Genomic DNA, 24,927 nt, shown 5'->3' on the forward strand with positions numbered 1-24,927 from the left:
GTGACAGGATGTAAGCGATAACGTTCCACAAGAATACAATGTTCCTTCTAGCGAGAAGACACTTTCTTACTGGCTTTGAAGAAGTAAGTGGCCATGAATGTGAGCTACTTATGAAGAAGGTCCCACGGCAAGCAAATGAAGGCAGCCTCCAGTCAACAACCAGACAGAGTCCAACAGCCTGCAAGGAACTGAATCCTGATAATAATCACATGAGCTGGGAAGGAGACCCTTTCTCAGGTGAGCCTCCGGTAAGACCCAAGCCCTGACCAATACCTAGAGTACAGCCTTGCAAAGGACCCAGTTAAGCCATGCCTGGACATCTGACTGACAGAAACTGTGAGATAATTAACGTGTATTAAGCCACTTACCTTGTGGTACTTTGTTATGCAGCAATAGATAACTAATGTACCCAGCTAGTATCTCAGCGTATATAATTTATTCAATACAAAAAAATATTTACTGAGCACTCCCTACTAAGTTCAAGTTAATAATACTATTCTAGGCACTGGGAATGCAGTACAGAATGAGCCAGAGGAAGGTACTTCTCACATCAGTCAATAAAAAAATAAATACCTAATAGAGTCAAGTAGTGATGGGGGCATTTGAGCAAGGACAAAATGAAATGAGAAAATGTGACACGAAAAGATCCTGGGGGGAGAGTACTCTAAGTAGAGGAAACAGCATTGGAAAAAAGCCTGGATGCAGGAATATGGCAAGTCCAAGGAACAGAGGAAGTTTGAGGATAGGTTATGTAAGCCCTTGTAGAAATCTGTTCTAAGTGTGACAGAAAGCCTTTAAAGTGTTTTGGGCAGGGACTGACATGATTTGATATATATTTTCTAAAGATCACTCTGGATGCTATAATAGAAAACAGAATGGGTTGGGGGAAAGAAAAAAGACAGAGAGACCAATTAGGAGACTACTTAAGGTGAAAGATGATGATGGTCTGTGCTAGAGTAGTGGTGTTAGAGATGGTGAGATGATATGCTCAAGATATATTTTGAAGGTACAGCAAACAGCATTTGCTCATAGCTCAAACACAGGACCTAAGAGAGAAATAAAAGATGACTTCTAGGGAGCAATTACATGAATGCTAGTGCCATATACTTCAACTGGGAAAACTGGAGGAAATAAAAGACTTGGTGGGAAAAACAAATCCAAAGTCCTATCTAGACATATTAAGTCTGATGTTTATTAGACATTCGGGTGGAGATGTTAAGTAGGCAACTGGATACAGAGTCAGGAGAAGCTGACTCTGGAGTTCAAAATGTGCACATAAGCTTATAGATAGTTTTAGGACATGTGATAACATAAGAGTACACAGAGGAAAAATATAGATGGAGAAAAAGTCCAGGGACTGACTCCTGTGAAAACAGGAAAACAGCCAACAAAGAGACTAAGCAAAAACAGCCAGTGAGGTAGGAGAACTAGGAGAGTGTAATGTTTCAGAAGCCAATATAAAAAAGTTTTGAGTGGGCGGGGAAAAAGAGCAACTGTATCAAATGATGTTGATGGGGCAGGTAAGATGAGGACTGAGAATGAATGACCCCTCTATCTGTAACAAGGCAGTCATTAGTGAATTTGACAAGTCAAATGGTAGGGAAGGAAGACTAACTAGAGGGGTATCAAGAAAGAACAGGAAGAAAGTAATGTGGAGATAATAAACATGGAGACTACTATAAAAGGTAGACTGAAGGTGGGGGCATATTCTTGAGGTCAAGACAGAAATTCTTTCTTAACTTTTATTTGAAGTTGGGCTGTATCATGACATGCTTGTATGCTTTCAGAAAAAGTCTAGCAGAGAGGGAAAGTACAATGCTGGAATAAATAAAAAATAAACGAAAAGGAGTGGGATGTAGTACACACATGGAACTTAGACTTCAGATAAAATAGAGGAATGGCAGAGTGTATATACGACTGGCTGCTTACAGCGAACAATGAATTAGAACAAGCCACTTGGGAGCTGTATCATCCATATATTAAGCTCAATTTAAAATCCAGTACTCCTCCCAAGATTAAAATCTCTAAGAAGGAAACATAAAGCTAAAACAACCTTCTTAATTACTAAATTCAGTCAAATGCAAATCAGAAAGAGAAAAGTTTTTATAATTTTTCCCAGAGGAGTTAAAACCTACCTGGACTCTCCACTCTCTTATAGTGGTATGGGTTGATACAAACTTCCTTTTGCTTAGATCCAAAAGGAAATTCACAAATATCCAATGGCTTTAGCTCGTGATGACTCTGCAAATCAGGCCAGCGCCAAACACGACAATATATAACATGGGGCAAGCCTTTTCTGTGAGAAACCTGCAGGCGTCCATCTAAAGATCTGGGAATAGTGACACATTTGCTTGGCTGTCCTGGACTGCTCAAGGCTTTCTCCAGTTCCTCCATGGCACCCTTTTTCTTTTTTAGCTTTTTCACCAAAGCATCGACTGCCTTTTCTGCCCATTTCTCCTCTTCATCACCTTGCTTCCAGCCCAACAATCGCTTTACTGCTGGACTAGTAAAAGAAAACAAGCTGGCCATTGACGTCATTTGATTGAAATCTTCAGAAACCTTCCTGCAACTCAAAGTCAGATCACAAGTGAAAAGTCATATACAAGTCCTAAACAAAAGTTCCAATTAAAAAGGGAGGAGTGACATTTATCTTCATAAGTGCCATAAGCTTCTTTCATGGGTTCAAGTCCTGAAAGAGAAAGGGGGAAAATTTAAATGAATGCAATTAACATACATTTAAATCAATATAATTTGAAAAGCATATTACTTTTAAATAACAGCAGAAAAGGATTACAAAGTAAAACAAAAAACCTACGTCTAGAAAGAGAAATTTTCTTAGTCCTGTGACCACTCACTTCCTTCTTCATAATATGAACAAATAATTCACTGGCAATGCCAAATGATAACCAAAAGCAAAGTAGGGTGCTCTACTTTCTATGTATTATCCCCCCACCAAAAGAAAAACAGCCCTAGACCTTTATTTCTTTTGGTCAGAAGCTCCCAAATCTAAGGTTTGATTCTAATGTATTTTTCTTCATTGAAATCCAGGTTATGTGCTGTGTCAGTTTTGAATGTGATATTATCCTGATTTGAACAAAAGTCTTAAGAGAAATCTAGCTCTTCCCTAGGGTCATTATTCTCTTTAAAATGTTCCACAGACTTGTAAGATTTGGGCAAAAGTCATAGTAGTACTCAAGTCACATTATTATTATAGATGCAAATTTTATGAGACGTTGTCGTAAGATGTACCAAACCCTCAACTAAATTATAACATACTTAACTGCCAGAAAAATGGGAGGTATCTACTTTTAAAATGAAGAATGCTAGATTTAAAGAGAATAAATTCAAAGTTTAATCCCAAAAAAGATAGTTTATAATTTCATAATTCCTATTGTCTTCTCTGATATTTTAAGCATGTTAAGTTAATGAACCTGCTCCAGACACACCACCATTCTACACCCTGAAGAAGCCCTTGGTGATGGTGACAAGAGGAAGCAATATGCAGTGGTACTCCACCGATAAGAGTGGTACAAATCCCCTGTGGTCACTATACAGCCAACCACAGACAATGAGTAGCTAGTGAAATAGCAGGAGTAATGTTTGGAAAAAGGATGTCAGTAACAAAAGATGCTTCCTTTCTTATGCCTAAAATTGCCAAATAATGCTGAAGCTCTGTCTTTGACAAATACTAGCAAATTCTAGCATCAAGCCTATTCTGGATTGGGGTGCATCTTCCCAGAAAAGAACACATGTGCTCAGTTAAAACTCAGGTAAACATAAAGTAAAATAAAACAGAGTTAAATTCATCAAATATGTATTGATTGCTTGTCGCCATGTACTGTGAACAGCCATGATGGTACTTTAAAAAAAAAAAAAAAAAAAAAAGAAGTCACATACCAAATAATTTCATCTTAAGAGCCAACTGATTCGTTCTTTCAATATGTGCTTAGTAAGAGCCTACTAAGTGCCAGGCACTGTTCTAGGTGCTGATCCAGAAAAGTAAAAGTATAGGAGCACTGACTGACTCCTCTTTAGAAGAAAAGGGTTACATGTAGAGCTATGGAACATTACGGTTCCTCCTTTAAAAAGTGTTTAATTGACCAAAAAGGGCTAAGAGCTGCAAGCATTTATTCACACTGTACACCACACCCAAGAAACCTGTATCATAACCTCTTGGCATCTGTCACTAGGAACTGCACAATCTTCAATTAGACTGACTTCTCCCTACTTGCAAGGCCAGACTATACAAAGTGCAGAGAACAACTTACATCCCATTTCACTAAACTCAAATTCCACTCAACCTGCTGCCACTGGGAAGTCACATGTGCTCAGATGCTCAGTAGTGGCTATCCAGACTGCCATGCTGGAACCATGGGAGGAAGGGTACAGGGAAGTGAAGGTATACTCCTTATGTATGTATGGATATGCTTAACCCTATGCAGGACATCTTTCCCAATGCTGCACAGGATAATTTTCATCAGGTAAGCAAAACTGCCTACCTTAAACCAAAGAAATACAACAAAAAGATGAAAGCACGTTTTTCAGTAACAGGTCACAGAGTATAAAGTGTTATGAGTTAAACAAACTGTAAGAAAGGCTTACTTCAGTTGTAGCAACATTAAGGATATAGGATAAGCCATCTGGGTCCGAAAGTAAAGGCATGATTTGGTTGTCTGAGATGAGAAGGAAAATTTCAAAGGAAAAGGGGCACAAGCCAAAAAATCCATAGGCAGATATGAAGAGAGCATTTCCTAGGATAGAGAGCAGATAGGCCTGGCTGACTGAGATCTTATTCTGTAATACTAGAATATAACAGAAGCGAAACAGAGTAGTGCATGTGTATGAGAGAGAGCATGTATGAGCAATGATATGTTGAAGAACGGAGAGACAAAAGCAGAGGAGCTTGAAGACCAGATACTAGATTAGTAGTTAACCACCAGAAAGTGCTTAATAAATGTTAACTACTAATCTAGTATCACTATTACTATTAAATACTAACCATATTATGTACTAACAAGAAAAAAGGGGAAAGTTATTTGTGTATATAAACCCAAAACAAGGACTAAAAGGCTACATACTAAATTATTCATTGCAGTTACCTCTGGGGAGAGGCATGGAATGGAAGACAAGCAAAATAGAAAGGGGTCCTGCATGATTTGTTCTATATGCTTCTGTATTTTTTTAACCTTTTAACAAAGTCATAATGCTAAGATAAAAATAGTAGAAGGACTTCCCTGGTGGTCTAGGGGTTAAGAATCCGCCTTCCAATGCAGGAGACGCGGGTTCGATCCCTGGTCAGGGAACTAAGATCCCACATGCTGCGGGGCAACTAAGCCCACACGCTCTAGAGCCCGTGAGCCACAACTACTGAGCCTGCGTGCTCTGGAGCCCACGTGCCACAACTAGAGAGCCTGTGCCCCGCAGGGAAAGATCCCACGTGCCGCAACAAATATCCCAAGTGCCACAGCTAAGACCCGATGCAGCCAAATAAATTAAATAAATAAATAAAATAGGAGAGAATCTATTATCTACTATAGAACAGAATGGAGTTAAGAGTGCTAGTACAAAAAAACAGGTGAAACTCATGCATGCTACTAGAACTCAGGATGGTGGTTACCCTTTAAAGGGAAGGGTGGGGGTATTGACTGAAAGGGAGCTTGAGGATTTCTGCCATCCTGGTAAAGTTCATCTTGCTCTGGGTGATTTTTTGAGAGAATCACTTTGTGAAAATTTGGCTGGCTGAATACTGAAGATGTACACACTTTCTGTTAACAATTTTAAAATATTTTCCTGTTATGTAAAGTGCAGAGTGGTCAGCTCCCTTCCTATGTTTTGCCCATCTTCAGGTCCCCTTCTCACAGGCAAGCCCTCTTGTATTGTCTTTTATGTCTTTCCAGAGAAATTTTACACAAATACAGATATATAAATAATCATAACCTTTTTTTCACACAAATAGTGGTATATTGAAAAGAAAAAAAGCAAGGTACAGAAAAATGTATAAACAATGTTACCTTCAAGATCTTTCCATACCTATATAGAAACAGCTTCCATATTCTTTTCTAATACACAGAATTCTAGTGTAAAAGTAATCTTAAGAGTATATCAAACTACGTCATCTCTCTGCTCAAAGATCATCCAGCAGTTTCCCATTACACTCAATATCCAAATTCTTTAACATTACTTTATAGGACCTACATGATCCAGCCTCTGGCTTCTCCTCCAAACTCATTTTTAGCAGTCTCCTAGCTAACTTTGCACACAACCACACTTGAAGGCTTTCCATTTCTCAAATGCTCCAAAGTCATTTCTACCTCAAGGCCTTTGCACTTGATGTTCCCTCCCATGGAATTCTCCACTCCCAGATCTTAACATGGCTTTCTCTCTCAATTAATTCTGCTGCTCAAAAGTCACCTTCTGAAAAAGGACTTCCCTGACCACTTTATCTAAAATAGCATACATCCCACTCCTGCATCATTCTCTATCCCCTGGTCCTGCTCAATTTTCTTTCATGACATTTATAATAATCTGATATCATATCAATTTTATTTATTAACTACATGCTTTCCCCACAGAAATGTTAGAAGGCAGGTAGCCTTGTCTTCTTTATCCATCATCATATTCCCTTGGACCTAGAATAGTGCTTATTTATTAAATAAGTGAGTGAGTAGAGAGTTGAAAAAAAGCAATTTGTAAAAACATACATACCTTTATAAGAGCAACTGTGTAAAATTTAAAACATAAAAAAGGAGTTCTTTATGGACATGCACAGATATAGTAAAAGAGAATAAAAGTATGCATGGAAATGATACATACCAACCTCAGGATACTGAATACTGACTATCTCTGGTGAAAGAAGAAAGAAGGTGGAAGAACAAATGGAAAAGCTTTAGCTGTGTTTCTTTTAAAACTAGATTTGAAGAAAATCTGACAAATCATCACATATATTATTTTCTCTACTTTTCTACATGTAAATATTTTATAACTCAAAAATGCACTATTTTTAATTTTTTTAAGTATTATCAATGTAATGAAAACAGAAGAGGATCAGATTCTGTCCTTTACTAGGTATATGACCATGACCAGGTATCACTCTTTCTAAGCCTATTAATTTTTCTATAAAATAGGGATGATGGTTCCCAAGTCATTAAAATGATGAAGTAATAAAATAATGTGTGCCTGAAGTATTGAAAACACACATATACATATACATACATGTAATAGATGCTTTATAAACTCAAACATGCTATTCACACATGAACTTCTAGCACTGGGAAAGGGGAAGGGACAAACTTTGCACTCACTTCTTTAAATATGAAATGATTAAAAATTTTAAACATGTTTAATTGAATTCTTTCTAAAAAATGTTTTATAACTTTCCAAACTGCATAACTGGTATGCGCAAGTAATCCAAGTACTTGTTATCTAAAGTTTAAAAAGGGAGCAAAATTGATCATAAAAATTCACTAATGAATAAGTAAAAGACCTGATCAGGCACTTCACAAAAAATATCAAAATTGCCATTAGATGGTAAAATGGACTCAACAGCATTAGTTATCAAAGAAATTTAAAAAACAAACAAAGACAGTGAGATATCACACATTTACCAGAATAGCTAGACTTAAAAAAAAAAAAAAGAGAGAGAGAGAGAAGGTGTTCATGACAATCAGAACAATTCTTACATATTGCTAGCAAAAATATAAACTAGCCCAACCACTTTGGAAAATTGTTTGACAACATCTACTAATGCTAAACATAGGTCCCTATGACCCAGCAATTCCATTCCTAGGTATATATCCAACAGAAACAAGTGCTATGTCAACCCAAAGGCAAGTACATGTTCATAACAACTTTATTTGTAATAGTCCCAAATTGGAAATAACCCAAATATTCATCAACAGTAGAGTGGGTAGATAAATCACAGTAATAAATTCATACAACAAAATACTTCACAGCAATGAAAAAGAACACACACATGTAAAACATGCATGAATCTCACTGATATACTGAAGAAGTCAGATACAAAAGATTACACATTTTATCATTCCAACTACATGACATTCAAAAACAGGCAAAACTAACCTATGGCATCAGAGGCAAGAATATTACTAAGAGGGGACAAGACAGCCTTCTGGGGAGCTAGAAAATTTCTACATCTTGATCTGGGTGATGGTGGTATAGATGTACACATACATAAAAGTTCACTGAGCTATACACATAAGATTTGTGCACTTTAAGATATACTTCAATTTTAAAAATCTTTTAAAAATTTACTAGTGTACTGATCACTTATAATTAGTTCTTGTTCACTAGCATCTCCCTTACTGTAACAGCTTCTAAACCACAAATGAAACTGCAAACTCTGCAAAAATTGTAACATTTCATAAAGTTTATTAAAATGAGAGCAAAAGATGCAAGGTCTGGGATTTAATTTTACCTTACTATCCTATGAACAAATAAGTCTATTGCTGTTTCATGCATACTGTCAAAGAACATGAGACTCCTTTATTAATCATGGCCCATCAAGCAATGTAAGCGTCAGATGTGCGGTTCCCTTTGCCGCTAAGACCCACAGGAATATTGCAATATGACCCAGATGGACGGTACTCCTGCAGTGGTTTGCACTTATGATGAACAGTGAGTTTGGGAAATTCACCACTTTTATAGTTATCAGTAAGCAATAATAACTTCACTGTCAATGGATTAACAGAAGTCCATGGGAAAATCCATAAATATTTTTATGAATATTTTCACAAAAATAAAAATGCTCTTAATATTAGTACCACAAATGTCAAACACGAAGGATGTCATATCATGCTACTAAATTGTTTTGTGAGAAAAATTAAGCCTATCCATACTCAATTCAGCCTTTGTTCGTTATAAAACTTAATGCATGTTTACAATTATAACCTAATGATTTTCCAAAATTTTAAGTTTTTAAGATAAAGTCCGAATCAGACCTTTTATTCACAATTCAGTATGAAATACTGGTCTGCATTTTAAGTGGTTTCATTTTAAATGGGTGTTTTCCTGAACCAATTATCATTGGCTCGTGAAGACCTAAATATAGCATAAGCTTTTCTTTTTTTTTTTAATTTTAAATTTTATTTATTTATTTATGGCTGCATTGAGTCTTCATTGACGCACATGGGCTTTCTCTAGTTGCGACGAGCGGGGGCTGCTCTTTGTTGCAATGCGTGGGCTTCTCACTGTGGTGGCTTCTCTTGTTGTGGAGCAGGGGCTCTAGGTGCATGGTCTTCAGCAGTTGTGGCACGCAGGCTCAGTAGTTGTGGCGCACGGGCTTACTTGCTCCGCGGCATGTGGGATCTTCCCGGACCAGGGCTCAAACCCATGTACCCTGCAGTGGCAGGCAGATTCTTAACCACTGTGCCACCAGGGAAGTCCCGGTAAAACTGTTTTATGGTACCCATGTGATAGATCAATTTTCTCCTGTCATCTTTTCTGTAAAATATATATTTAAAATCAGATATTGGTCCACAAATTGAAATAAAAGTATCAGAGTGCTTGGGATAGAGCAATAGATTTATTTTACTACCCTCACAAAAGTCCTCCATTACGATAGAATTTTTTCATTACGTATACAAAAAATAGAGTAATAATTTTTTGATTTGCAAATACTAGCACATGCAATATGAGTCCCAAGTGAACTTGCAATACCTTTGAAAATAAAAGTATGATTAGGTTTTCGAGTACCCAAACGGTTTAATTTCAAATCTCTTATTGAAAAGTTGGTTCAATTTTTCGCACCCCCTTTGCCTTTCACTAAATAAAATGAATTTAGAAACACTGAGAACACCCATCCTCAATTCAAACAGCTGATTGTGTTCACAACCAACAACAATACTCTTCTATATTATCTCTATGCCAGTAATAGAGAAAAGTCCAAAAAGGCTATATTCACTAACTTCAGCCTTTAGAGGTTACAGATTGCTGGGTAGTTAAATTTGGCCCTCTGTACTCCCTTTCTACAATGCTTTCAGGGTCTACTGAGGCACAAGTATATACCACCCATGCTAAACTCAAGAGCAGACTTATACTCTTATTTATACAACACACACTTACTGAGTGTACCTAAAAAGGGCAAGCCACTAAACTAGATGCTAAAGTGTTAAAAGATAAATCAGGTCCAGACCTTAACTGTAAGAATTACAAATTAATAATCAACTGAGATGTGCCCATTCCTATCTGCAATACACCATGGAGAATGGCAGATCTCCTAGGGTGTACAGGATGCTAAAAGAAATTCAGAGCATGGCCCTTGGGGGAAGGGAGTGGAGGGAGACAAAAAGCATGAAGTAGCTGTATCTTAGGCATAAATGCTATTCTGATAAAGACATAAAATCAGAGTTTTTATCTACCAGGATGGGGAAAAACTACAGTTCAGTTTGCTGGAACATAGGTGGTAGAACAAGAAAACTGACTAGATACATACAATAAGGCTAATCTACACAGGGATATTAATATACGTATTGTAACACACAGAAACACCAGATTTGAAGTCTAATGAACTAGCGTTCAAATTCTGAATCTAACACACCTAAATATCCATTTTTCCTATTTTGTATAATGAGTATCAGTTCTGAGAATTAAATGAGATACACACTTAATGCCTGGCATAGTACATACTGAGCAAAGGGAAACTGCAGTCATTATTATTGCAATAATCATGAAATTTTTTGACATCAGGCTCAGGATTTTAAATACACAGCTGGGCTACTTTTTTTTTTTTCTTTTTCGGTACGCGGGCCTCTCACTGTTGTGGCCTCTCCCGTTGCGGAGCACAGGCTCCGGACGCGCAGGCTCAGCGGCCATGGCTCACGGGCCCAGCCGCTCCGCGGCATGCAGGATCTTCCCAGACCGGGGCACGAACCCGCGTCCCCTGCATCGGCAGGCGGACTCTCAACCACTGCGCCACCAGGGAAGCCCTGGGCTACTTTATTTCATCAAATATACAAAGCCATCTACTTAAGAGGTTCCATTATTTTATGAACCTTGAAGGAAGAAAAGGCTGCAAATTAAACTATCACACCATGCTTTCTCATCGCTTAGATTTTTTTCTTCATAATATCATCCTTCTGCCATCAAGACTGTAGGTCTGAAGAGTGTTCCAATATTTCTCCAGGATTGTTGTTCAAGCCACTGACACCCATCCTGCAAGTTTTGATACTGCTGCTTCCTTGATCTTCCCAGAAGGTGTAAATGAAAGAAATGACAGCAATGCAAACAGCAAAGGCAGACATCATGCACGTGCAATGACAACATCAAAACTGCCACCTAGCCGAAACCAATATTCAGATGCCATCGGCTCTAAGACACATACCAATTTCAGAGATATTATGAGGTGGGAAAAATGCATATCTAGAAGAAGTAAGGCAGCTTTTTCTTTCCTCCTGTCCCAAAGTCTTTTCTGACGTTCCCCATCACTTCCCACTATACTACTGCTCTCCCTTCTTTCTTGTTCTCATTCTCCTTTCTTGCCTCCCCTTTCTCCATTCCTCACCGCTTCTCCCACATTCCTGAGTGCTGATTTTGGAGAAGCTTGGCTACTACCTAATGATGTATAAACTACCTAAGGAAAATGAACTTTTCTTCTAACTCCAAAAGGACCTACTTAGCACAGAGTACGTATTTTGTACCTCTGGTACTTTCAAGTGCTCCAGGGCTTGCTTACCTCCGAGTTTTCTTCTAAGTAGAAGAGAAGATGCATTTAACAGCCCAGATATGTAAGACAATACCCTACATGAAAACCTGGCTTCTGAGCAAATTCTATTTGTGCCTCTGTCATCCTCATCCTGGGCCACCTAATACATTGAAGCTTTCCTAAAGTACACCATTGGGAGTAAAATATTTGTTATTACTCTTTAAAGGTGACTTATTTCGTTCCTACAAAAACCAAAATATCAGTAGGCTTCAAGGAACTTAAATCATGGAATTATTTTCTTTTGCAATAAACCTCCACGAGAAGCTCTTTCAAAATAGTTATTATTTATAAATGTTAAAGCCATATTTCAATAGCATAATTGGGCACAGAGACAAATTCTGTTTTCTTTTTGCTCTTCTGGAGTCATACTAACCCAACCTTTTTGAATGCTAAATATTAACTGAGCCTTCTTAAAAGCCAAGTCTTCTTAAAACAATGCACAGGAGGCTAACAAAGAAGTCAATAAAACAAACAAACAAATCTCACAAACTAAACTGAACAATGCCCAAGATATCTTTCAGAGAATTTCTATTTCTAGCTTAAAACCCAGAGACTCCCCCAAAATCTAATATCCCATTAGGAAATACACAGGATAATCTGTGTAAAGTAAGTCAATTCTCATCAGTATTGCAGTTTAAGTGAATATAATGATATCTAGTTATCAAACATTTTCAAACTTCTACCTATTTAGGGGAACCATAAAAACAGAAAGGAAGAGGAATTATGCCAATATAACTGGAAAACGGGAGGAAAAGGTGAAAAGATTACACACTTATGAATACGACTGCTTAAGAAGGAATTAACTGTGCTTCAAATGGCTGGTGACAACAAAAAGGGGAGGGCTCAGCAAACGTACAATAACCTAGCTCTGACAGGCTCCCTGTTCCCCCCACCCAAACACACACACACACACACACACACACACACACACACACACACACACACACATAGCACTTAAGTGAATAAAAGCCTTAATGTGCTTCCCTAGTGGCGCAGTGGTTGAGAGTCAGCCTGCCGATGCAGGGGACGCGGGTTCGTGCCCCGGTCCGGGAGGATCCCACATGCCGTGGAGCGGCTGGGCCCGTGAGCCATGGCCGCTGAGCCTGCACGTCCGGAGCCTGTGCTCCACAACGGGAGAGGCCACAACAGTGAGAGGCCCGCGTATCCCAAAAAAAAAAAAAAAAAAAAAAGCCTTAATGATTAGGTGTGGATAATTGCTCATGATATTAGCACAGATTTTAGGAATGACTATCACAAGATCCAAAAAGGAATATGACAATCTGTAATTCATGATCCAGTTGGTAATAAAGGAAAAGAATAAGGAAAACCAAGTATCATTAAGCCAAATGAGGCAAGAAAGACTAGGAGGAGACAATCAGCTAGATCGTGAAGCTAAAGGGAAAGATACTACCACAGAATGAGAGCCAAACAAAGAAAGACAATATAAGGCAAAGGAGTCAGGCTGCTAGAAGTAATCCTATATGCAGTACAGAGTTCTATCTAAGCAGAAAGACATATTCAAAGAGCCATTTTGAGAAGACAAAAATGGCAATAGCACATAGCCAAGAAAAGACTTAACCAAAAGGGGCAGAGAGGGTAAATGGAAAACATGTAATCCAACTATGAGAGGAAGTCGCACCAGGGTGGTGGTACACAGACCAGGTAGTAACGGTAGTAGAGACAGAAAAGGAAGAGTTATGAGGGACATTACAGATAAACAATCCATAGGACTTGCTGACCACCAAGAAGAGAAATGGGGCAGTCAAGAAAGATAAAGGTTGAGGACTTTCCTGGCAGTCCAGCAGTAAGACTCTGCGCTTCCAATGTAGGGGGTGCGGATTCGATCCCTGGTCGGGGAACTAAGACCACATACACAGCCAAAAAAAAAAAGCAAGTAAAGGTTTAAAAGCTGAAAGAATTAGACACCGCTCACCCAAAAAGGGGAATTCTAGTTATGGCCAAGATGAAGCAAAAAGGTGATGGTGGAGGGGTACAAGGAAGCAAGTACTGATCCAAGTCCAAGCAGATGTGACACTTAAAGCTCAAGACAGGAGGAATGAATATAAAAATTTGGAGGATGATACAAAGAGAAGAGTTGAATTTGATTTATTCAAATTTATTGGGTGCCTAGTAAGCCAGGAATACTCTGTGCTAGGAACTGAGGCTTAAAAGATACTATCTGTAATCTCAATGATCATAAAGAATAATGGGAAAAAGAGAAGACGTTATGAAGAGCTTCATATGCTGTTTAGCACATCACTTAGTTTTACTATAGATTTCCATACGATACTCAACAGAGATGGGGTATTAAAACAGAGTAAAAAATATATACAGCAAGCACAGAAGGCCAGTAACTGAGTAGATAGGAATGTGTGCTACTTCGTACATCAGAACTTGGAGGGACTTAAGAAAACTGTGAACACATTATCTGCTATTACCTTGGCTTTTTTTTTTTTTTGCGGCACGCGGGCCTATCACTGTTGTGGCCTCTCCCGTTGCGGAGCACGGGCTGCCGACGCGCAGGCTCAGTGGCCATGGCTCACGGGCCCAGCCGCTCCGCGGCACGTGGGATCTTCCCGGACCGGGGCACGAACCCGCGTCCCCTGCATCGGCAGGTGGACTCTCAACCACTGCGCCACCAGGGAAGCCCTACCTTGGCTTTTTATAGTTCACCTCTGGTTTACGAAGACCTAACTAGATGACTCTTTCACTAATGGGTTTTGTCATTTCAGACAGCTAGAAAGAAAACTGGGATTTAATTACAGACAGCTAGAAAGAAAACTGGGATTTAATTATGAGCTTCAGAAATCCCTGTGTGTATTAGGTTCCCTGAAATTCTTCTGAAAAACTGCAGCTATCAACTGGACAATAACAATACAGAGCAGTACCTTGGAAATCCAAAGAAAAAGAGTGGCATCTCAACCATAAATGAAAATCTTATAAAATTAAGAGATATCATTCATTACAAAAGAATCTTTCACATTACAAAACATACACACACTCACACACACACACACACACACACACACACACACACACATACTTTACTTCTATTTCAGCTCAAGCATCCCTTCTTCAGGGAAGCCTTCCCAGACTACCTTGCCTAGGTGAAATTCCCCTATTATACACACTTACTCCTTCACATACCTCTATTTCGTAGCACTTAACATATCTATGTTTTTACATTTACCTGTACAACCTGGCAAGAATGTAAATGAGAAGAGCCATATCTGTTTCACTCATCACTGTAAGCCTAGTGATACATATGCTCAATAAATATTTGTCTAATGAATGAAAGAGAATGTGAATACAAAGCATTTGAAAAGATATTAGCCATGGGGGTAGGGTGGGGTTCAGGGTACTTTTTACTTTCTGCTTCATGCAATTCTGTACATCTTAAAATAAACATGAACTAAATTTGGAGGCTGAAATTTAAGAGTCAATCAAAAACTAGGGGCAAATACTTTCTGCTTCCAATAAATAATAGTAAGAATTCATTTTTCAAAAGCATTTATCTTCCTGTACTGGAATCTGTATGGCATTTGTACCATACAGATTCCTCACAGATTTTACAAATGCCATTCTCTGCCTGGACCACTTTCCTCAAGCTCCAACCACTAATTTCTAGCTCTCTCATCACTGAGGCTTCAGCTTTAGCTATCATCCCAGAGACCTTCCCTGATCATCTAACGCTATATAAAGTAAGTTTTCCCTAATCTCTAATCCAATACTATATTCATTTCCTTCACTGTACTACCAATTTGTAATTATTCGTTGGTTTACTTGATTTTTGTCTCTCCCACTAGAATGTAATTTTTAAAAAACAGTACTAAGCATATTCAGAGAACTTGTTAAATTGATTCAAGTTATTCATTCAAAAGTCTATTTATTGAAGTAGAATTCTAGGAGCTGGGAATATACAAGTGAATAAAGGGAGCCAAAATCCTTGTCCTCATGTAGCTTACATTCCAGTGGAGGGAGACAGACAAAAGACAATAAATAAGTGATACAGTATAGTTTGTTAGGTGAAAAATGGTATGGAGAAAAATAAAGCAGAGGAAGGTGGATGGGCAGCACTGTGGGGGAGGTGTAATTTTAAGGTGGCTGGGCTGAGCCTCTCTGAGAAGGTACCAGCTGAGTCAATACTTTAAGGAAATAAGAGTAAGCCAGGCAGATATCTAGGGGAAAACTAGTACAGGCAAAGGCAACAGGCAATGTGAAAATCCCAAGGAGGGAGCATGCCTGGCACACTCAAGTTAACTGCAAGACCATGAAGCCTGAGAATAAGTAAACAAGAAGGGGAAAACAAGGAATGGGATCAAATAGGTAAGAGAGCCATGCTGGATATGATAAGAGCTTTGGCTTTTATGGTAAGTGAAATGTGGACCCATTTGAGAACTCTGAGTGAAGACATGACATTTTCAGACTTTTATTATTTTAAAGAATCACTCTGGTCCACATGTTAAGAATAATGGGGGCGGGGTGGGCAGCAGGGGTAAAGAGTGGGGAGATCAGTTCAGAGTTGAAGCAATTTAGGTAAGAGATGATCATGGCTCAGAACAGGGGGACAGCAGTGGGGTGGTAAGAAATGGACAATTTCACATGTTTTGGGAGACAAAAGGTTTCCTGATGGAAGAGAACGGGGAATGTGAGAACGGAGGAGTCAATAATGATTACAAGGCGTCAGCCTGAGCTACCCAAAGAGTAGGATTTGTCATCAAATGGTTTGGGAAAGGCTGATAGGGAAGCTAAAGGATGATCTGGAGTTACATTTTACATACATTAAGTGTATGAATAAAATGTTGTTAAACTTTACCAGGCTTCCATTCAAATGAATTTTTATTAAAGTCAAAAAACCAAAAGTCTTGTTCTTACTTCAAACTACCTGAGTAGAACCTCCGACCTGCCATAAACACACACACAAACTTCCCTCAACAGTCTCCCCCAAACAGACAGACAGACACATAGACACACACTGCTCATGCCCAGACTTCAGTGGTAAATTCATAGAAACAGCTCCTTCACTTTCTGCTCTGACATCTCTCTAATTGTTTCAATCCAAAATAAAAGGCAAGCAAACCAATCCAAAAATTTCACCCAACACTGTTAGCCAAAAGGCAATCTCCTGAGCACATCAACCCATGCAAATAAATGTGCATATGGGTCACAAGCCACCATCGTCTCAGGCAAACCTACACAGAAGAATTACAGGTGGGGGCTTTAAAGAAGCAAATTCCTCATAACCATTCCACAGAATTCAGATTCATTAGGTTTGAGAGTAGGGCCCTACCTCCCATATTTTTTTTTTTTTTTTGCTGTACACAGGCCTCTCACTGCTGTGGCCTCTCCCGTTGCGGAGCACAGGCTCCGGACGCGCAGGCTCAGCGGCCATGGCTCACGGGCCCAGCCGCTCCACGGCATGTGGGATCTTCCCAGACCAGGGCACGAACCCGTGTCCCCTGCATCGGCAGGCTGACTCTCAACCAGTGCGCCACCAGGGAAGCCCAACCTCCCATATTTTTAACAAGCGTCCCAGGTTCTGCAGTAGGTTTGAGAGCCAAGGCCCTTAGGACCATCTGCAATGGGAGAAAGTCACTTGCCTATATACATTCAAAGATAACATTTTGTGGTTGGCAGGGGTAAAGCTTTAAAAATGTCTTACCCCTGTGGTTCTAACATCCTTAGTCACCAAGTATCAGCAAAAGTAGACACCCCACCACCACTGTCAAACCAATCCTAGATCTAGGTATACAATTATTATAAAGCACGTAAGCCACATCCATGACTACACTCAAGTAACAGAAAGAAACCAAGAGCACGTTGGCTCCAAAACTCTCCTAGATTCAGAAATCCTATTCTTTATTGGAACATCTACAAAAGAGGAGGAAATACAATCACAATCGTAAAATCAAAATCATTTTCCTAGAGAAACACTTAAATCACCACTTTTCCCAATTGTGGCTCCCGATTTCCAAAGACATCCAAAGTTCTCACAGTGGATTTCAAAGCCATTCAGGAGCTGAACTCATGATCCCTGACACTTCTCACACCATTATACTCTCGCCTAGTCTCTCTCTGTGACTACACAAGTCTCTACTTTTTAATCTCCTACATCCAGACTTTTGTTTCCCAGTTTTTAATCACTCTTTAAACCTCGCCTGCTCCTCTAAGTCCTCTAATTAAGCAGAGCCTGAGCTAGATGTATCACTCACCGCCAGAGCCTGCAAGATTTCTGACACTGCTGCCAGATGTGTCTGAGTATACCTGTAGAGGCTTGTAGGCACAGGAATAGACACAGAGCTGGTCAATCTTTATAGTGCTTTCCTTTAAATTATAAAATCATCAAGGGCAGATACCAAATCATTACTTTATAAAATGTGTCTCTGGAGTACAAAGTGCTAACTTGTGTACATAACATATATTCCAATGCTTCATGAAGATGTTTTCCAGATACCTCATGTGTACCCCAGAGGTCAAGTCACCTACTCACCTAAGTGGGCAGAATGATGTGAGGAAGGGGAAAGAAAACAGAAGACTAGCTTTGAAAAAGTTCTGCAGCACCCCACTTTTCCTGGAAATACACAAACCAGAATAACTAGATCTCAAGTTATACAGCCTACCAGATAGGATGCTAGGCAAATCCTAACACATCATGAAAACAGAAGTGAACAGAACAAAACTTGCCTTGAAAGTACCAGCCATATTCTGAGATCACAGTTAAATTTGAAAAGTGTAAGACTGTTCACAGGACTCCAGCTGCTACGCTCAAAGAAAGGTGGGGAGGTGACACTAGTTTTTTTCTTACTATTATTTTCAGTAATAACAAAACAACATAAACGGAAACCAAAAAGAAAAATCCAGTTAAATCTCACAACAGATAAGGCCATTTTCAAATTTCCAAAGTATACCAGTCTGTAAATTTTATATATACATATATATATATGTATATATATATATGTATATATATGTATATATATATATGTATATATATATATATACACATATGAATATATATACATATATATATATATAAAATAAGCAGAGACTGGTGTACCAAAGAATTCAAGAGCAAACCCTATTTACAATATGTACTTTAACAACCATCTTCCAATAGTGAATTACAATTATAGTATTGCACACACAGAACCATCTAATAAAGAATTCCTTCTTCTAAAATACTATCATAACCAAGTTAGGGATACAATAAGAAAAGTCACTAAAACCACCTCTCTACTAGAAAAGGAACAAAAATCTCCCACCTAGGTGCCCAAGGCAAAAAAGTATCAAAACTACAGAGCCTAGAACTAGCTGATTATTTATGAAAAACCTAGTAACTCTGTAATTATGCCATCTTTTCAAAGTTGTGAAACAACAAAAGCTGTTAGAATATGAGACTGAAAAACGAGCTGGTCCTAACAACAATCTAGTTTTTAACAATTCTTCAAAGAGAATTTTATATCTTAACCTTCCAAGTAGTAAATGCACCTCTCAGATTCAAAGGTCTAGGTAATGGCAATGAACTGGATAATCCAGCACTAAGAATTTCAATCACTTTTATTCTATTAACTTTGGAAGTAGAAAAACAAGGTGTAAAAAAACATGGAGAGACTTTGTGAGGTCATTCATCATCATCTTTGGTGGAGAATGCGTACTATCTCTGTACAGTCTTCTTGGGTCCTATCCTCCCAGATATTCTTTTCCCCAAAATATCCAGACCGGTAGAAATAAGAATCATCCCCCAGGCTGTTTATAAGATTTCCTTTTATAACAGTCTCTAACAAAAGGAAATCTTCTCCAATGTCTTTGACCTTATCAATACACTGGCAAACCCATAGGGTATACAGCACCTGTAACATTTGAAGTAAAGAAACTATTTCAGTCTCTTTTTTGTGCTTAGTATGGAGCACAAAAAAAGAAGAGACAAGGAACATAGACCCTCTAGAAGTAAAGCGAACAGGGAAGACTGATAAACCAGGGGAATAAAGGCAGCTATATTCTGAAGAATACTCAAGTCAGCTATGAAATTCACCCAAATGCATGGCTCACTGCCTGAATCAACATATACATCTGGTTAATAATAAACACTGGTAAGTCATAAACAAAAAGGGCTTTCTTACTCAAAGACTCTACAAACTACTGGTAACATTAAAATTTACAATTAATATGTGTGAAACAGATTTTTTAAGATAGTATTTCAAGTTACAAAGAAATTTAAAACTTTGATATTTTACTGCCTAGTATTCAAAACACTAAGACGCCAGTATCTTTGATTTGACCAAGTTACAAATCTGTTTTCAGAAGCAGGCAAAAACGTACTGCCTCTGCTTAATGCAAGGGACAAAAAAGATCATCACTGCAAATCATAATGTTTGGGTTCATGATGAAAACAGGAAACAGACAGGCTGCCCAGGTATAATTATGGTTATAGTCTAATGTGCCTTCAGGTTCAGCCAAGAATTAAAACCCAGTGAAGAGGGTAAGCAGAATTTACTTGCCTCTACCTTGCTACAGAAGGCAACTTTTAATAATACTCCCAGCAACATGTTACATAACCAGTCAATCTGATTCAAACCTCATTAGTAACAACATTCTGCCACTGTCTCCCTCTGAAATTAATAACTGACTTTGCCAGAGGGGAAAGAAATGCAACACACATCAATATACCCATTTTTGTGGCGCCTATCGCAGTGAACCAGACAAGTAGATAATTCCATCAAATCTGCACAGAACCTACAAAAATATTTTATTCTTTTCTCTTCCCGTTCACTGTTCTCTTCTTTTAACCAGACCATATCATATGGATGCATTTAAAAATCTAAGAGGAAAGTTAGTTGGGAAGGTTCATCAAACTTTTATTGCCTATTTCAGCTGTGATCGGAAAGGAATGGAAGCATAAATGACAAATCGATTTTATTAACAAAAATAAAGGGGTAAAGTGTATGCGATAACAGCAGCTATGTGAAAAGGAAAGGCACACTGACTAAGGGAGCAGCAAGGTAGAGAGGGAAGAACGGAGGATGCTATAGAGACAATTACGCAAAGGTTAAATTTTAAAAATCTAAACATAATAAATACAACCTTTACGAAGGTTACACTTTGTTAACTTGTTTCTTAAGAACTGTTTCATATTCTTGTAACCTCTGATTCATCTTAGAGGAAAAAAGTTACCAAAGTAGCGGTAAAAGGAAGAATATAAAATAATTTGTTCAGAGCTATAAATAATTCCTATTTACTGAATCTGGAACACACCAATTGCATAAAAACATTCAGATCAATAAATGTTCACATCATGTCTACTAGGTACTGTCTTCCCCACAAAACTGGCATCTAGCAGCAACTTTAAACTGCTTGGAAAGTTACTAATCTATTGGGATTAAGGTTTTCAACCTTTCAGCTTTCAAATTAAAGTTAAAAACTAATTCATTCTGGGCAATTCAGGTACTCTAATTTAAGGAACTTTAACTACTGCCGTTTAAAAACATAATTTAAAAAAGAATTTATAACAACTCACCTGCCGAATCAACAACAACAAAAATAAATAAGAATTAAAAAAACAGCAACTCAAGCACCCCTTCCTCTCAACTTCTGTGAGGCCAAACCACAACCTTCCACCTATCCAGTCTTCGTTGTTAGATAAGAACACCTTTGGTGGTGCTAGGCAACAGGCATGATGTGACAAACCCAACCAGACTTCAAAACTTTTTCCACAGAAAGATAAGGTAAACAAGATACAGTGAGTGCCACACCCATATAAACTCACAGGCAGCCAGGAATGCTTCCCCCGGCCCCCCAGTCGCTCTCTAAACCTCCAGCTGGTCAGGAAACAATGTCTCTACCATCAAGATAGAGATCTGGCCCAGGGTGTTCAGGCATTCCTCACCTCTAGGCTGGCCTACAGCTCCACTCTCCAATGCCATCCAAACCAGAATTGGAACATTTTGTTAGGAAGCGGGCAAACGTCCAAATAACCGACTATCCTCGCCCCAGTTCTTTTTGCAACCAAAATCTGTTTTGGCTACTGAGCATGCTCCGACTTAAGACAGGCGCCACATGGGAGTTTTCAAAGCTTAGGCTCCAAACTCCACGTAATAACAGCAGCTGAAAGGGGAAGGCAGGAAAGACGGAGGGGGAGGGGGACAGACCGGAATATGAGTACAGACACTGAAGTGAAGGACCCCGGTAGGGGGTGAATATGGTGAAGGCAAACAGACCTCGCTAGTCGTTTTCCTTGCAGCTAAAGTTTACATAAAGTAGAAGAAATCTTTGCAATAATGAAAACTGGCATGGCAAGTGGCAGAAACCGGGTCTAACTACCAGCTGAGCGCAGCAGCAGGTCACAACTGCCCAGAGTGTAATTTCCACCGATAAGCGTAGATCCTTATCTTTGAAACACAAAGCGACGGCGGCACGGATTCATCAAGCCACTGGACGGCTTTGCAATGTAGCCGACCAGGCTGCTCCGCCGAGCTCGGCAATTCTACCAGGGGTGTGTACTGAGGGTGGCGCTTGGATGAGGGAGAACAAACCGCTCCTCCGGACAGAAGAGGGGCCGGGGATCCCCGCGAGGGCGTCCTGAACGCCTCCCGCCACAGTCCGGGGACGCCCCGGGGCAGGCGAGGCCTCCGCAGCCAGACGGGCCGCACCACCGCCGCCCGCCTGGACCCCGGCAGGCCGGGACTCGGCCTACCTCCCGCCCCTCAGGCGGGTGGTTTCCGCTCCGCCCGCGGCCGCACGCCCCCGCCTCGGCCCGAGTCCGGCCGCTAGGGCAGAGCCGCGTCCGGGTAGAGCCTGCAACCCCGGTCCCCCTCGCCCGCCCCTCCCGGGACCCCACGTTCACTCACGGGCCGGCGACGCGCGCTCTCCCGGCGCCGTAGCTGCGCTTCCCCACAGCGCAACTTTATTAGCAGCTCGGCCGCGGGACACGCGCACGGCGCCCGCTCGCCCAGGACCCGGATGAAGGAGGGAAGGAGCCGGGGAGGACGCCGCGGGGTCGGCGCATGCGCGCAAGCCGCCGAGTGACCGCTGTGGGACCCACCGAGGGAAGGGCCTCCTAGCTACAGCGGCTGAAGGAAGCCACCGCGCTTGGCTCGGTGCCCGCAAACTCTGGCTTCCGATCTGCCGGAGGCTTCTCTCGTCCATGGCCAGCCCCAGAAATGGCAGTCGGCTAGTTCCCACCGTCCTGATAGCCACTAGTAGTCTCCACTAACCAAATCAACCCACATTATAAAATAATTGTCCTCGACACGGACAGTTGGAGATTTTCCCAGTCACGTATAAAGTGTAAATAAAAACATCTTCGGATACAACTTTGCTACTCTTAATGATTTGTAATATAAATCTGAGAGAAGAGAGTCCTCTTTTTGTGAAAAAGTAGCTACAAAACAAGCTTCTGAACATCTTGCAGCTTCTTACTGGATGCCCTAAGCCCCCTCCCACGTGGAAATCTTGGAGCCTCTACCAATCCCCACAGCTCTTGCAGTGCCAGACCTTGTAGCTCCCTGAAGTAGGCCTGCCCACGTACTGACACCCCAGTAGTTCAAGATACACCGTCCTGGACAGGTGGGGACACTGAGGTGCACAGAGGCCATCCATAGACTGATGTCCCTCTACTCCGTCTCTGGGGGCAAGAGCCGAATTCTCTTTTTGTAGTTACTGGGGCTCTTCTCAATGCTCTCCCCTTCCCCAATTCCCCAAAGTGTCAGCATTTCCCAGAAAAGGGTAATAGTACCATCTAGGGCACCCAATTCGGAGAGTACTAGTGAAGAAAAACTTTTAAATAATTTTGTTTTCATTTTAAAAGTTCAATCCTGGTTTTCCAATATTCCACTGTAGGTTTGCTTTTGAAATAAATTAATCTAAATAAAAATCAAAATTGGAGTCATTTTCAAATCCTCTCTCTCATTCCCTAAACCAAACTATCACGAAATCTTACCAATGCCATGTTCAAAATATATCCCAAATCTGACCGCTGCTCACTGCCTCTGGTGGCCTGAGCCAGGGTCATCTCTCCTGAAACAAATGGGAATCTGCTATTTTGCTCCAGGCTTTAGCAGTTTGTTTCCACAGTGAAGAGGCGTGGTGAATGTTGTCCAAGTCTCTGCATTAAGGGTAGTCATCTCAGATAGGGACAGAGGCCTGGTGAGGGAATGTAGTGCGCCAGGGTGGGGAACTAGAGAGGGCACCTGCTATTTCACTCCAGCCAAATGTCACCATGGGGAAATGTGGGAATAAGGACCCAGTGTTGGCAGATCTTCTGATTTTTCAAAAACAGCTGGAAATCCAGATTTTAATACAAAAATCTCAGTTTAGCAACTTCTTTCACTCTTTTTTCTTTCTTAGACATTCAAGAGGCCAACCCTGTACAAGCCAAGTAAAACAAATCCATGGTCCCAATTTAGCCTGCTGGCCATCAGTTTGCAATCTCAGGTCTACGTCTTAAAACTCTTTACTACATCATAAACTTTGTGAAAGTAAAGTCTGTGTACTTTAACTCTTTGTCACACTCACTGATTACTTGTTGTTAATTCAGAAGTTTCCAGCCCTTGGAAAGCACATATTTCTGGAGCCTGCATGGCTTTACAACTCCCAAAAGTGCCCATAACCCTGCCTTGGAGGATGCCTTTTTAAATTTTTTTCCCAGAACTGATGTTTGCAGAGAGCTTTGTTGAACATTATAAGACATAAAAATTTGGTTTAAATATTTTGTATGTTTCAGCCACTCCTGCCTTCAAACAGCCAGTAAAATCCTTCCCAAAACAAACTGTTTGCTGTCTTGCAGTCACTGCACCTACATATGGAGAGAACATTTTGTGATTACGGGCTTCCTTCTGACAATCACATGTTGATCTCAAAGCCAACAGTTTTGCTTCCTGAACTATGTGTCCAAATACTGATCAAATCAACCAGAGACACCAACTTCTCCAAGTTGCTGTGTAGGCTCAGCTTACGTCTTAAATCGGAACAGATGATAACATAGAAGACAGGAAGGCAAACTCCTTCCAAAGGACTGAGACATTACCCAGACCTCAGAGGGCATAAAAAAATCAGACAGCTCATTAAAGATCTGTATAGTGAAAAAGATTATCAAACAGCAAATGAACAGGCCTGTCAGAGCCATAGGAAGGGAGTAAGGAAGTCCCTGTTTTGGGCAATCAAATGGGATCTAAAAGCAAATGCAGAACAGGATGACCTGAACAGATACATATAGT

General features: G+C 40.0%; 1 protein-coding gene across 6 annotated transcripts in view; it reads right to left on the bottom strand.

The window, feature by feature from the left end:
• SMAD5 (SMAD family member 5) overlaps positions 1 to 22,700 on the bottom strand; it is a 51,932-nt gene extending 29,232 nt beyond the window's left edge. For 3 of the 6 annotated variants that reach the window (XR_004349241.1, XR_004349240.1, XR_004349242.1), the window contains exons 1-2: positions 22,561 to 22,684; positions 2,136 to 2,689 (exon numbers count right to left, since the gene is read on the bottom strand). Coding sequence is in view for 3 of the 6 variants with exons in the window: in XM_032627191.1 (XP_032483082.1) it covers positions 2,136 to 2,538 (403 nt within the window). In the remaining 3 variants the exon portion in view is untranslated. Of the gene's footprint in view, positions 1 to 2,135; positions 2,690 to 5,617; positions 5,791 to 21,599; positions 21,757 to 22,560 lie in introns of those variants that run through there. The other 3 variants (XM_032627191.1, XM_032627192.1, XM_032627193.1) reach the window with 3 other exon arrangements.
• Between the last annotated feature and the right edge of the window lie 2,227 nt (positions 22,701 to 24,927).

This window comes from Phocoena sinus, chromosome 3 (assembly GCF_008692025.1).
Source record: "Phocoena sinus isolate mPhoSin1 chromosome 3, mPhoSin1.pri, whole genome shotgun sequence".
Taxonomy (NCBI): domain Eukaryota; kingdom Metazoa; phylum Chordata; class Mammalia; order Artiodactyla; family Phocoenidae; genus Phocoena; species Phocoena sinus.